The sequence below is a fragment of the Octopus sinensis genome, unplaced genomic scaffold, assembly GCF_006345805.1.
Source record: "Octopus sinensis unplaced genomic scaffold, ASM634580v1 Contig18544, whole genome shotgun sequence".
Lineage (NCBI taxonomy): Eukaryota > Metazoa > Mollusca > Cephalopoda > Octopoda > Octopodidae > Octopus > Octopus sinensis.
The window spans coordinates 2501-16676 of record NW_021835928.1 but is presented as its reverse complement, the minus strand read 5'-3'; the positions used below and the strand labels follow the sequence as shown (position 1 = coordinate 16676).

At 40.8% G+C, this 14176-nt stretch overlaps 1 protein-coding gene across 1 annotated transcript in view; it reads left to right on the top strand.

Moving 5' to 3' along the window:
- The window catches only part of LOC115231450 (CD109 antigen), a gene marked incomplete at its 3' end in the record, with an annotated part of 31792 nt that overhangs the window by 16092 nt on the left and 1524 nt on the right, over positions 1-14176 (top strand). The window contains exons 7-10 of the mRNA XM_029801473.2: positions 54-230; positions 5034-5115; positions 8943-9108; positions 11943-12017. Coding sequence (XP_029657333.2) covers positions 54-230; positions 5034-5115; positions 8943-9108; positions 11943-12017 — 500 coding nt within the window. The remainder of the gene's footprint in view (positions 1-53; positions 231-5033; positions 5116-8942; positions 9109-11942; positions 12018-14176) is intronic.

The following is a 14176-nucleotide window of genomic DNA, read 5'->3' as shown; positions in this document are numbered from 1 at the left end:
CACTTGCTCTCCACTCTCTCCCTGTCTTTAACCTAAATATGTTCCTTTTGTAGGTGATATGATGGGACCAATATTAAATGGACTTGACCATTTGATCAGGTTCCCCACAGGCTGTGGGGAACAGACCATGCTATCACTGTATCCCAACGTGCTCGTCTACTTGTACCTCGAAGCCCGATCACAACTCGATACGTCAACAAAACGGAAACTTGAGAAAAACACCAATGGAGGTAAGTTTACGGTTTACAGCTTTGTTTCTTTGTATGCAGTAGTGGTGGTCATGGTTCTGTTATGTATTGTGCCTACATCCTTTCAGGGTCAATCAATTAAGTACCAGTGAAACACTAGGGTTGATGTAATCGAATTTTCCCTTGCTCCAAAAATTCAAGCCTAGTTGCCTATAGTAGAAAGGATTATTATTATTATTATTATTATTATTCAGTAGTTTTATTTTTATTGCATGCTTTCACTTCACTACCGAGCGCAGCTCTGTGTGCCTTGGGTATGTGCTGCGGTTTGCTGTGATGCTCTGATGGTTACTGTATTGAAAGTGTTTTGCGTAGGATGTGTGCAGTGCCCAGTAGTGCAATTTTCTGTATGTTATATATATTTGTTAGTCCTGCTGTTTTTGTTATGTATTTGTCTGAATATTTTTTTATCATGCCAAATGCACCTACTATAATAGGAATTGTTTCTGTTTTTAGATTCCACATTCTAGTTACCTCTATTTCCAGGTCTTTGTATTTTAAAAGTTTCTCCATTTCTTTTAGAGAAACGTTGTCATCTGCTGGTATTGATACATCAATTAGAAAGCATTTTTTTTCTTCATGATCTAAAAAAAAAAATGCTTTCTAATTGATGTATCAATACCAGCAGATGACAACATGTCTCATATTATTATTATTATCATTATTGAGTGAGAGAGCAGTTCGTGCCATCAAAGTGACACTGGGGTAAAATATACGAAGCCCAATATACCCATCATGACTACCCGTCTGATAAGGGTACACCAGGCACATGCATCACAACCATATCTGCGCGACATGGTGATCTCATATCAAGATAAACAGCACATGACCTTGCAGGTGGGGCCCAGTTAGAATTTTCTTCAGGTTGAGTAGCCCATCCCGTTCAAAAGGTCCCTGAATAAGGGTTGTTTAAGGATGTTGAAAGAACCACCCATGTTTCCAGCGGTGAATTATTCAAACCCTAAAGAATCCCTCTCAACACATGGCTATGATGCTCCCCCACTATTTCTGCTCGTGATCAGGGATGCACATATCGTCAGCCACTAAGGGACATGCTCAACTGGTTAAGGTCAAACAACTGACAAGCAAATCTGTGGTATTGAGCAGAATATTTTCTGTAGCCCATCTTTTATACCAAGACAAAACAATGTACATTATTATTATTATTATTATTATTAAGGTGGTAAGCTGGAAGGATTGTTAGCATGCCAGGCAAAATGCTTAGCAGTATTTCACCTATTACTACGTTCTGAATTCAAATTCTGCCGAGGTTGACTTTGCCTTTCATCCTTTCAAGGTTGATAAAATAAATACCAGTTGAACACTGGGGTTGATGTAATCAAATTATCCTCCCCCACAAAAATTGCTGCCCTTGTGGCAAAATTTGAAAAATCTTGTATTTCCTTTGTCCTTGTGGCAAATAAATGAAATCACCATCATTATTATTATTATCTTTATTAATGCTCAATGGTATTTCGTCTGCCCCTATTTTCTGAGTTCGCTACATTTAAGGTGGTAAGCTGGTAGAATCATTAGCATGGTGGTAAAATGTTTTGTGACGTTTCATTCATTTCTATGTTCTGAGTTCAAATTCCACCAAGGTCAACTTTGTCTTTCATCCTTTTGGGATCGATAAAATAAGTACCAGTTGAGCACTGGGGTTGATCTAATTGGCATACCTCATCCCCTGAAACTGCTGGCCTTGTGCCAAAATTTGAAACCATTATTATTATTATTATTATTATTATCATCATTATTGAGTGAGAGAGCAGTGCATGCCATCAAAGTGACATTGGGGTAAAATATACAAAACCCAGTATATCCATCATGACTACCCGTCTGATAAGGGTACACCAGGCATATGCATCACAACCATATGTGCGCGACATGGTGATCTCATATCAAGATAAACAGCACATGACCTTGCAGGTGGGGCCCAGTTAGAATTTTCTTCTGGTTGAGTAACCCATCCCGCTCAAAAGGTCCCTGAATAAGGGTTGTTTAAGGATGTCGAACGTATCAACCATGTTTCCAGTGGTGAATTATTCAAACCCTAAAGAATCCCTCTCAACACATGGCTATGATGCTCCCCCATTACTTCTGCTCATGATCAGGGATGCACATATCGTCAGCCACTAAGGGACATGGTCAACTGGTTAAGGTCAAACAACTGACAAGCAAATCTGTGGTATTGAGCAGAATATTTGCTGTAGCCCCAAGACAAGAAAATGTACATGATAACATTTCCAATCAGTTAAGATCAGAAGCCATGAGAGCCACTGCCTGGTACTGCATCAGGGCATTAGCAAATCTGTGGTATTGAGCAGAATATTTGCTGTAGCCCATCTTTTATACCAAGACAAAACAATGTACATGATAACACTTCCAATCATTTAAGATCAGAAGCCATGAGAGCCACTGCCTGGTACTGCATCAGGGCATTAGCAAATCTGTGGTATTGAGCAGAATATTTGCTGTGGCCCATCTTTTATACCCAGACAAAACAATGTACATGGTAACACTTCCAATCAGTTAAGATCAGAAGCCACAAGAGTCACTGCCTAGTACTGCATCTATTATTATTATTATCATTATTATTATTATTATTAGTGAGTGAGAGAGCAGTGCATACCATCGAAGTGACATTGGGGTAAAATATATGAAGCCCAGTATACTCATCATGACTACTCGTCTGATAAGGATACACTAGGCACATGCATCACAACGACATGTGTGCGACATGTGCCTAAAACTCTGTAAGTGAGAGGTGCAAACTAGCAACAATTCCTATATATATATATATATATATATATATATATATTATAATAATTAGAGACAAATTCACTATTATGCAAATCAAACAAAGAAAGACTTAAGCCAATACATAAAATAATTTATATAAATTAAAATTTAACAATTATAAATAACCACTACGATCGTTTCGTGTCAGCACATCTTTGAGACATTCTTCAGGTGGTTTCAAAACCTTCTTGGCGAGTTTAAAACTCGCCAAGAAGGTTTAAACTCGCCAAGAAGTTTAAAATTCGCCAAGAAGGTTTTGAAACCACCTGAAGAATGTCTCAAAGATGTGCTGACACGAAACGATCGTAGTGGTTATTTATAATTGTTAAATTTTAATTTATATAAATTATTTTATGTATTGGCTTAAGTCTTTCTTTGTTTGATTTGCATAATAGTGGTTTTGTCTCTAATTATTATAATATAATATTTTACTATAAAATTGGATTCAATCCTAAATCTGATTTTTCCCTGTAAATTTGGATTTATTCCCTAATATTTATTATTATATATATATATATAATAATAATAATTGATCTAATTGGCATACCTCATCCCCTGAAACTGCTGGCCTTGTGCCAAAATTTGAAACCATTATTATTATTGTTATTATTATTATTATTGAGTGAGAGAGCAGTGCATGCCATCAAAGTAACACTGGGGTAAAATATACAAAACCCAATATATCCATAATGACTACCGTCTGATAAGGCTACAAAATAATAATATACATGAATTTCTTGAATTTTTTTGCTACCCTTATATTGATTAATTAAAATATATATACATATATATATATATATATATATATATATATATACACACACACACACACACACACACACAAGGGTGTATAAGATATTTGATCATAGATTTATGTTCATAAAAAAACAGATTTATAATAACAGATAATAACTTTATTTCTCAAAAAATGCTATGAGGATAAAAATATACCTTCATCTTCAACAACTGCTTCTATATGAAATCTAAATCATCTACATGCTTGAATCAAGTGGTCTTGGTTAATTTTGGACATGGCTCTGACAAAGAATCTTTGGTGTTATCAGCATGTTGACCTCTCTCTCAACAATGTTCTACATGTAGTAGTCCAATGGATTGAGATCTAGGGAATTAGGAGGCCAAACGTTAGGGGTTTTGTGACCATGAACATTTTCAGCCATCCATTCCTGTGTTACTAGAGCCATGTGTGATAGTGCAGAGTCTTACTGAAACACATATGGCTTTCCATTGCATACACTGTCTATCCAGGGCTTAATAATTGTTTCCAGGACCTCAATGTAGGTGGCAGAATTAACTCTAAGGCCTTGTGGAAAGAAGTAAGGCAGCATCAGATGTCCTTCATTGCTGACAACCCCTAAAATGATGACAGTTGCAGGAAATTTTGTATGCATAACACTTGGAACTTTAGAAGGGTCTGCACATCAGTTATTTCTTCTGATAACTTTTTGATCTTGGTTGAAGTTTTTCTCATTTGAAAAAAAACAAATCAAATCTTCTGCTGGATTTTTCAGTTTGTCTAAGAGCCTTTTAGATCTGATGTAGTGATTTTCTTTTGCTTTTTCCGACAAATTGACCTTTCCTCATCTTATAAGACTTATATCTGATGTCTTTGTAGACAACATTTCTGACTGTTCCTTCTGACACATATCCACATGCACATACATACATACATAGACATGCACCCGCACACAAACATATGTACAAATATTGTGTGTTTGTGCATACACATATGCATGCATTCACATGCGCACATACATGCACACACACACACACACATGCGAGGAGCTTCTTTCAGTTTCCCTCTACCAAATCCACTCACAAGATTTTTGGTCAGCCAAGGGTTTATAGTAGAAGGGAGATGGTCAAGGGATCATACAGTGGGACTGAACCCAGAAACACAGGGTTGCAAAGCAAGCTTCCTATTGTGACATACAGTTGTTCATTTGTGTTTATTTTTATTTAAAGGTTACCAAAATGAATTAAGGTACCAGCACAAAGATGGGTCATTCAGTGCTTTTGGGGATAGAGATGAATCAGGAAGTACTTGGTAAGTTATCTCTTGGTTTAAAGATGATCACAGTTGTTATTTAACCCCAAGGTTTCATTCATTCTGACATAGGGTATATTTAAATTGCTATTTTTTACTTGTTTCAGTCATTGGACTGTGGCCCTACTGGAGCACCGCCTTGAAGGATTTTAGTCAAACAAATTGACCCTAGTACTTATATTCTTCTTCCAAAATCTGGTACTTATTCAGTCAGACTCTTTTGCCAAATACGACCACATTACAGGAACATAAACAAACCAACACCAGTTGTCACACGTACACATACAACGGGCTTCTTTCAGTTCCCATTTGCAAAATCCATTCACAAGCCTTTGGTTGGCCCAAGGCTGTAGTAGAAGACGACACTTTGCCAACAGTGCCCTGCGGTGAGACAGAACCTGGAGCCATGCGGCCGAGGGGCAAAACTACTTAGCACTCAGCCATGCTTGGAAACAAATGATGCTGCTTCTATGGCAGTAGTGATGCTTCTATTACAATTATCACATGATGTCAAGACAAGGGGACAACCCCCTCCCCCCCCACACACACATACACACGCTCAAAACGTAAATGGCTATTTTAATCCAATGCTACTTCTGCTGCAGATAACAGGTTTATAATCATCGGGGGGGGGGAAGGGCTATTCACAACTTCTATGATCGTTTATTCACTGTTTTCTTCCTCTTCTCCCTCTTCCCCTTCCTCCTCTTCTCCCCCTCCACTTCCACTTCTTCCTCCTCCTCTTCTCCCCTCCACTTCCACTTCTTCCTCCTCCTCTTCTCCCCTCCACTTCCTCTTCTTCCTCCTCCTCTTCTCCTCCTCTTCTCCTCCTCTTCCTCCTCCTCTTCTCCTCCTCTTCCTCCTATTCATCCTCTTCTCCACCTCCTCCTCTTCCCCTCCTCCACTTCCTCCTCCTCATCCCACTCCTCTTCCTCCTCCTCTTCTTCCTCCTCCTCATCATCATCATCATCACCATTATCACCACCACTTAGCATCTGCTTTCCATGCTGGCATGGATTGGACGGTTCCACTGAGACTGGTAGGTTGCAGGGCTGCACCAAGTTCCAGTCTGACTCGGCATGGTTTCTAAAGCTAGATGCCTTTTCTAATACCAGCCACTCTAAGAGTGAATGGGGGCCGTTCAAGAATTTGGACCTGGAGATCTCCATTTCCAGCGACTTCGGGGGCCACCTTCCAGTGGTGTCAGGTATCAAGGAAGAGCCCTCGACTACAACAAGACGACCAAATTTTTTTTCCAAGGTCTGGGGTCGCCCGCCCCTCACCCTTACCTGTCTTGTTGCTTAACAACAACAACAACAAAGAGTGAATGGGTGCTTTTTATGTGCCACTGGCATTGGCCATGACTACAATTTCATTTGGCTTAACAGGTCTTGTCAAGAATGCCATATTGCCAAAGATCTCACTCTCTAATCATTGCCTCCATGGGGCCCAATGTTTGACGGGTGCTTTTTACGTGCCACCAGCATTGGCCATGACTACAGTTTCACTTGGCTTAACAGGTCTTGTCAAGAATGCCATATTGCCAAAGATCTCACTCTCTAATCATTGCCTCCATGGGGCCCAATGTTTGACGGGTGCTTTTTACGTGCCACCAGCATTGGCCATGACTACAGTTTCACTTGGCTTAACAGGTCTTGTCAAGAATGCCATATTGCCAAAGATCTCACTCTCTAATCATTGCCTCCATGGGGCCCAATGTTTGACGGGTGCTTTTTACGTGCCACTGGCACCAGTATCAGTTACATTACATGGCATCAGCCACAACTACAATTTCATTTAACTTGACAGGTCTTGTCAAGCATATCCAGTGTGAGGCACAATGTTCGATGGGTGGTTTTATGTGCCACTGGCACAAAATCATTTAACACCTGTGTTCCTTGCTGGCGTAGCGTGCAGCCATTCATCTAGAGTATCTGTGGTTGTCTAAATGAATCCACATCACTCAAATCCAGAGTAATGGTTGTTACCATGAGAAATACTCTTTAAAAGTCCGACACCTATTTTGGTTGTCATGTTTCATTGGTTAAGCCTAAGAATTAGCTAGAAAAATAATATACGTATGAATGTTATTTATTTATTTATGCGCCCTTTTCAAGCCTAGCCAGGCCCACGGGCCCGGTTTTCCGGTTTCTATGGCGTATGTGTTCCTCCCAGCTAGATGGGATGTCAGTCCATCGCAGCGTTACTCTAGAAATAGGAAGAAAGAGTGAGAGAAAGTTGGAGCGAAAGAGTACAGCAGGGGTCGCCACCACCCCCTGCCGGAGCCTCGTGGAGCTTTAGGTGTTTTCGCTCAATAAACACACACAACGCCCGGTCTGGGAATCGAAACCATGATCCTCTGACCGCGAGTCTGCTGCCATAACCACTGGGCCATACATCATCATCATCATCATCGTTTAACGTCTGTTCTCCATGCTAGCATGGGTTGGACGGTTCGTCCGGGGATCTGGGAAGCCAGAAGGCTGCACCAGGCTCCAGTCATATCTGGCAATGTTTCTACAGCTGGATGCCCTTCCTAACGCCAACCACTCCGTGAGTGTAGTGGGTGCTTTTTACGTGCCACCTGCACAGGTGCCAGGCGAGGCTGGCAACGGCCACGGTCGGATTGCTGCAAGTATACATATGAATGTATATAAATTATACATATGAATGTATATAAATAAACTATATAAAATGATATTTCATCTTTCTTCAATTCTTCCCAACCTGTTTAACATATTTAATTCTGTTTAATAATCTGTAACTTTTTTTTTATTGCGGTACATAATAAGGACACGATCGTCAACATACATTTTCATAAGACGTATATGTGTACACTAGCGTCCGTACAAGACTTACGCTAACATGACATACATTTTAACTTGAGAGATAATACTTATTGATATCCTTTACAAGTTAAGGGACGGCTTTATCAATGTTAACTTCCACCCAAGACAATTAAAATATACACGCATAAATGAATGTAAAATAAGCAGCCTTAAAATAACGATATATAGATATATATATATATATAGATAGATATATATATAGATGTAGATAGTTATATATATAGATGTAGATATATATATATATAGATATAGATATATATATATATATATATATAATATATATATATATATATTATATATATATATATAGGCGTAGGAGTGGCTGTGTGGTAAGTAGCTTGTTTACCAACCACATGGTTCTGGGTTCAGTCCCACTGCGTGGCACCTTGGGCAAGTGTCTTCTACTATAGCCTTGGGCCGACCAAAGCCTTGTGAGCGGATTTGGTAGACAGAAACTGAAAGGAGCCCCTCGTATATATGTATATATATATGTATGTGTGTGTATATGTTTGTGTGTCTGTGTTTGTCCCCCCCAACATCGCATGACAACCGATCTTGGTGTGTTTACGTCCCCGTAACTTAGTGGTTCGGCAAAAGAGACTGATAGAATAAGTACTGGGCTTACAAAGAATAAGTCCTTGGGTCGATCTGCTCAACTAAAGGCGGTGCTCCTGCATGGCCGCAGTCAAATGATGGAAATGAGTAAAAGAGATAGGTAGATGGATGGATGGGTATGGGTGTGTGAACGTAAATGTGTACAGGTGAAAAAGAAGACTTCAGAAACTGCAGGGGCTGCTCAGAAGCTCCCCTTCTGGATCCTTTATAATGTTGGAAACCCTTCCATATCATCAGCATTTATCTCAGGGTTCCTTTATCCCTTAGCTTTCACAAATGTATAGGCCCAAGGGCAAAGTGCTTGTGACCCTTGCCACAAGTACAACCTTTGTTAAAGCTTTTTATTTCCTGTTTCACTTATAGGTTGACAGCTTATGTGATTAAATGCTTCTGTAAAGCAAAACACCAGATGAAAGGTGTAACAATTGACAGCAAAGTGATAGAGAAAGCAGTGTCTTGGTTACTCGAACGGCAGCAAAAAGATGGGTCGTTTAAAGAAGTTGGCAATGTCATCCATAAAGATATGCAGGTGAGTATTATAAACCGAACAGAGGACGAGAATGTTTAAAAAAGTAAGGTGTGTGATACGAAGTTTATTTCGCAAACAAATGGACGTGGGTTCAGTCCCACCACAGGGTACTTTCGGCAGGTGTCTTCTACTGCAGCCCAAGCCAACCAAGGCCTTGTGAGTGGATTTGGTTCTCAGAGAATGAAAGCAGCCTGTTGTCTATATATGTATCACTGTGATCACTGTGACCAACCAGACTATCAGATGTTGCTACACATCGCTGGTCACAATGCGCTTCGCATTGTTTTAACCTTCAAATGACACCACCCTGCTGGCTAAGCGAGCAGGCCAACAAGAAAAGTGAGAGAAAGTTGTGGCGAAAGAGTACAGCAGGGATGGCCACCACGCCCTGCCAGAGCCTCGTGGAGCTTTACGTGTTTTCACTCAATAAACACTCACAATGCCCGGTCTGGGAATCGAAACCATGATCCTATGACTGCGAGTCTGCTGCCCTAACCACTGGGCCATTGTGCCTCCAATATATATATATATATATCAGGCTGAGTAAAAAGTAAGCAACGTTTTGAAACATGAAATTCATCACAATATATTTCAACAAGGCAGAAATTTTATTCATCAAAGTAAGTGCCATTACAATCAACAGATTTTTGTTAACGAGTTACAAGTTTGTTTATTCTGGTAACATAAAAGTCTGGAGTTCTGGAGCTGATGAACTCTTTGAACACACTTTCAGCATTGGTTTGATTTTTGAACTCCTTCTCTCGCAGGAAACCATCAAGATGCTTGAAAAAGTGGTAGTCAGTGGGAGAAAGGTCTGGGGAATAAGCTGGATGGGGAAGAGCTTTGTAGCCAAGTTCCCTCAACGTTTGGAGCGTCATTAGTGAAACGTGTGGTCAAGCATTGTCATAAAGAATGATTGGCCCTCTTCTGTTGACCATTCTGGGATGGAGAAGTAGCAGTTTTTCATTCATTTTGGCAATATGTTTCTGCAGTAATGGTCTTTCTGGGTTTTAAGAAGTTATAGTGGAGGAGTCCTGCAGTACACCACCAAACAGTCACCATAACCTTCTTTTTGAAGATCTCAGGGTTTAAGGAAGATTTTCGGTACTTTATTTTGGTCTAACGACTGCGAAGAATGTTTTTAATTATTGTACAGAATCCACTTTTCATTGCAAGTGACAATATGGTTGAGAAATGGATTGGTCTGATTATGGAGAAGAAGCAACAAGCAAATTTCATATCTGTGCATTTTCTGATTTTAATTCAAATCGTGTGGTACCTATTTGTCACGCTTTTCTGATTTTCCAATCACATGCAAATGATTTCTGGATAACTTGAAGCTCTTTTGCCAGTTCTCGAGTGGTTTTACATTGCTCTTTCTCAATGACGGTCTTTAACCCTTTAGTGTTCAGATTATTCTATCAAACATGATGCCTATTGATTCACATTGATTTGAATTAATCATGCATTATCTCATATCTTCAAGATCTTGATGGTGTAATTACTTAATGTAGAATAACATTGTGGGGTAGGTGTGAGGGCCTGGATCTGGTCAGTTTGAACATAAAACAGATTAAATATTTTGGCCGGATATGGCCAGTTTAAATACTAAAGGGTTAATTGACCGTCATTGATGACAGATGGGCGTCCACTATGCTCACAATCTTCAAGGCTCAGGTCTCCAGTATAAAATAAAAATAATAATGAAATTATTGTATACAGTGCTCAGGTGCACCACAACTTGTCAGAAAGTGCATATAAGGTACATGCAGCAATGTAGAAATGTCTGGAAAGCGAACAATGTATGAGTCAGACACATGCCCGTGTGTGCACGGAGGGGAGAAAATCAAGTGCAGTGTTGGCGAACCCCAGGAAGCATGGAAGTCCCGAAGGATGCAGTGCTCCTTGAAATCATTTAAGCCATTTCTGAGTTGACTGCTCACTAGTCATTTCCTCACCAAATGTTTCGTTGATATCACAAGCAGTTTCTACTGCTTTAATCCTTTTTTGAAGTTGAATAGCAAAATTGCTCGAATATTGCGCTTTGACAGTTCCATTTCAAATGATTGTACAATGGTGAAAAAACCTCAGTTCATTTGTTGATGCATTTGGGCAAGCCTATTTCTGTATTATCAGACAATTTCAAAAATATGTTTAACCCTTTAGCATTCAGATTATTCTGTCAAATATAATATTTATTCATCCGTATTGTTTTAAGCTAATCATGCATTATTTTGTAGCTTTAAGATTTCGATGATGTTATCACCTGTTTTTAGATTGACATTATAGGTTGGTGTGAGATACCAAATCTGGGCAGTTTTAACAGAAAACAGGTAGATTATTTGGGCCGGATATGGCCGGTTTAAACACTAAAGGGTTAAAAACAAATTCAGAACTCTGCAAAAATCTGGTACAAATTCTTCATGGTTCAAAACGTTGCTAACTTTTTACGCAACCTGATATATAAAACTTGAAATTCCTACACTAAGATTCCATTACTGGAGGAAATTTAAAGCCACACCCAGGGGATACATGCACACATTTAGAAATATATAAACACACACAATGGACTTCTTTCAGGTTCTGTTGACCAAATCTACACAAAAGGCTTTGGTCAGCTTGAGGCTATGTTGGAAAACACTAATGTAAGGTGCCACACAGTGGGATTGAACCCAATACATTGTGATTACAAAGTAAGCTTCTTATCGACTCTGCCATGCCTATTTTATTATGGTATTTAAATGTGATATCTTTGTGTTGTATCTCTTGTCTGTATATATGAATAATATTTCACCATCTTCCAACCGGTTTCCTCTTTTGTATTTTCCATCTAGGGTGGAACATCCTCCGGTGTTACCCTGACTGCTTTTGTTGCAATCAGTCTCCTTCAGTGCCAAGAAGCAACCATAGTAAGTTAATCTCTAATGCACACATTCAAACAATATGCAAATATGTCTAACCATTGATTTACATGGTAAATACTTTATTCAGACAGGTGAGATTTAGCTTAACCATAAGCAACAGAGTAGTCACTGTTGGTGAGGTAAGTGAAACTAGCTAGCTAGTATAGGGACCTTGGACGCTGAGGGGCATTCATCTCACCTGTCAGTACATAGACCTGTACTTTTTTGCTGCTATAAGGGTTTTTGACTCTTGTTTCTAGTGTAAACGACCATGCGAAGGAGAGGTGACGAGAATAGCTCCTTTAGTACATTGCACGGTCGATTGCAATAAATACACAAAAGGATAAATGAGTATGAGAGTAAGAAGGAAAGGAGAGACAACCAGGAGAATGTTTAAGAGAAGATTTTATTGATAGGTTAGCATGTGTGTGTATCATCATCATCATCATCGTTTAGCATCCGTTTTTCATGCTAGCATGGGTTGGACGGTTCAACTGGGGTCTGGGAATCCAGAAGGCTGCACCAGGTTCCAGTCTGATCTGGCAATGTTTCTACGGTTGGATGCCCTTCCTAACGCCAACCACTCCGTGAGTGTAGTGGGTGCTTTTTACATGCCACCCGCACAGGTGCCAGGCGAGGCTGGCAAACGGCCACGATCGGATGGTTCTTTTTATGTGCCACCGGCACAGGTGCCAGACGAGTCTGACAAACGGCCATGATCAGATGGTGTTTTTTACGTGCCACTGGCACGAGGCCAGTCGGGGCGGCGCTGGCAACAGCCACGTTTGGATGCGTTCATCATCATCGTTTAACGTCCGTTCTCCATGCTAGCATGGGTTGGACGGATCGACAGGGGATCTGGGAAGCCAGAAGGCTGCACCAGGCTCCGGTCTTATCTGGCAATGTTTCTACAGCTGGATGCCCTTCCTAACGCCAACCACTCCGTGAGTGTAGTGGGTGCGTTTTACGTGCCACCTGCACTGGTGCCAGGCGAGGCTGGCATCGGCCACGGTCGGATTGGTGCATTTTACGTGCCACCTGCATGGAAGCCAGTCGAGGCGGCACTGGCTTCGGCTACGATTCGGATGGTGCTTTTTACGTGCCACCGACACGGAAGCCAGTCGAGGCGGTGCTGGCATCGGCCACGATTCGGATAAGGATGAAAGGCAAAGTCAGCCTCGGTGAAATTTGAACTCAGAACTACGGCTACGCACTTCGCCCGGCATGCTAACGTTTCTGCCAGCTATATACATAATAATAGACAGGCCGTCATGTATACAAAGTGTATGTGTGTGCATTAAGTACAGAGCATTGAAAGAGTCTATAATAGGAGGTTAGAGGAATGTTCAGACACAAGGATGATAAATACCAGTTCGTAGTCGCGGTACACGATAGTTGAAGTGCTGTAACAAGAAGTTGTGGCAGTAATGCAGAGCTGGTTGAGGTACATGTCATACATGACGTCGTAGCTATGATGCAGAGCCGGTTACCTGTTACAGGAGTTCTCGCTGGTTGTTTTTGCTGTTAACCATGGTGAAGTAATTTACAAACAGTGATGAGATAGAACCTGTGCAAGGTTGTTGTGTATGTAGAGAGATGTTGACGACGTTAAGAAGATGGAGGCGACGAAGAAAGAGATTGCCGCATGCTGTTGGACGAGTGTTGCTGCATCTCCATGTGGCTGCTGATGTGCCGTCGCTGGAACTGGCTGTGTCCTGTGTGGTCAGTGGCTAGAGCTTAAGAGGTCTGGAATTGAAAGACCTCGAGACGGTGGGAAGCTAGCGTTTTATACTGTGCTATCGGCTCACCAGAAGTTTGGAAGAGACTGTCTCATGTGACCTTGTCAGAAGGCTGCAATTGGTTATGAATGACCATGGTATTGCCCCTAGAAAGTTCCCCTCCAATGCACAAGTCTGGGCAAGGTAGTAAAGAAGCATATATATATATATTCTGAGATCCCCTTCGGTCACAACACAGATCATGGGATTGCACCTAGAAAGTTACCCTCCCAGGCACAAGTCCAGGCAAGATTGTTTATGGAAGACCAGAGGTCACCCGTGCATACCTACCTCCTCTCTCCACACCACTGATGTTATCCAAGGGAAAGGCAAAGGGGCCGATACAGCTTGGCACAAGTGATTTCGCAACTCATTTCTATAGCTGAG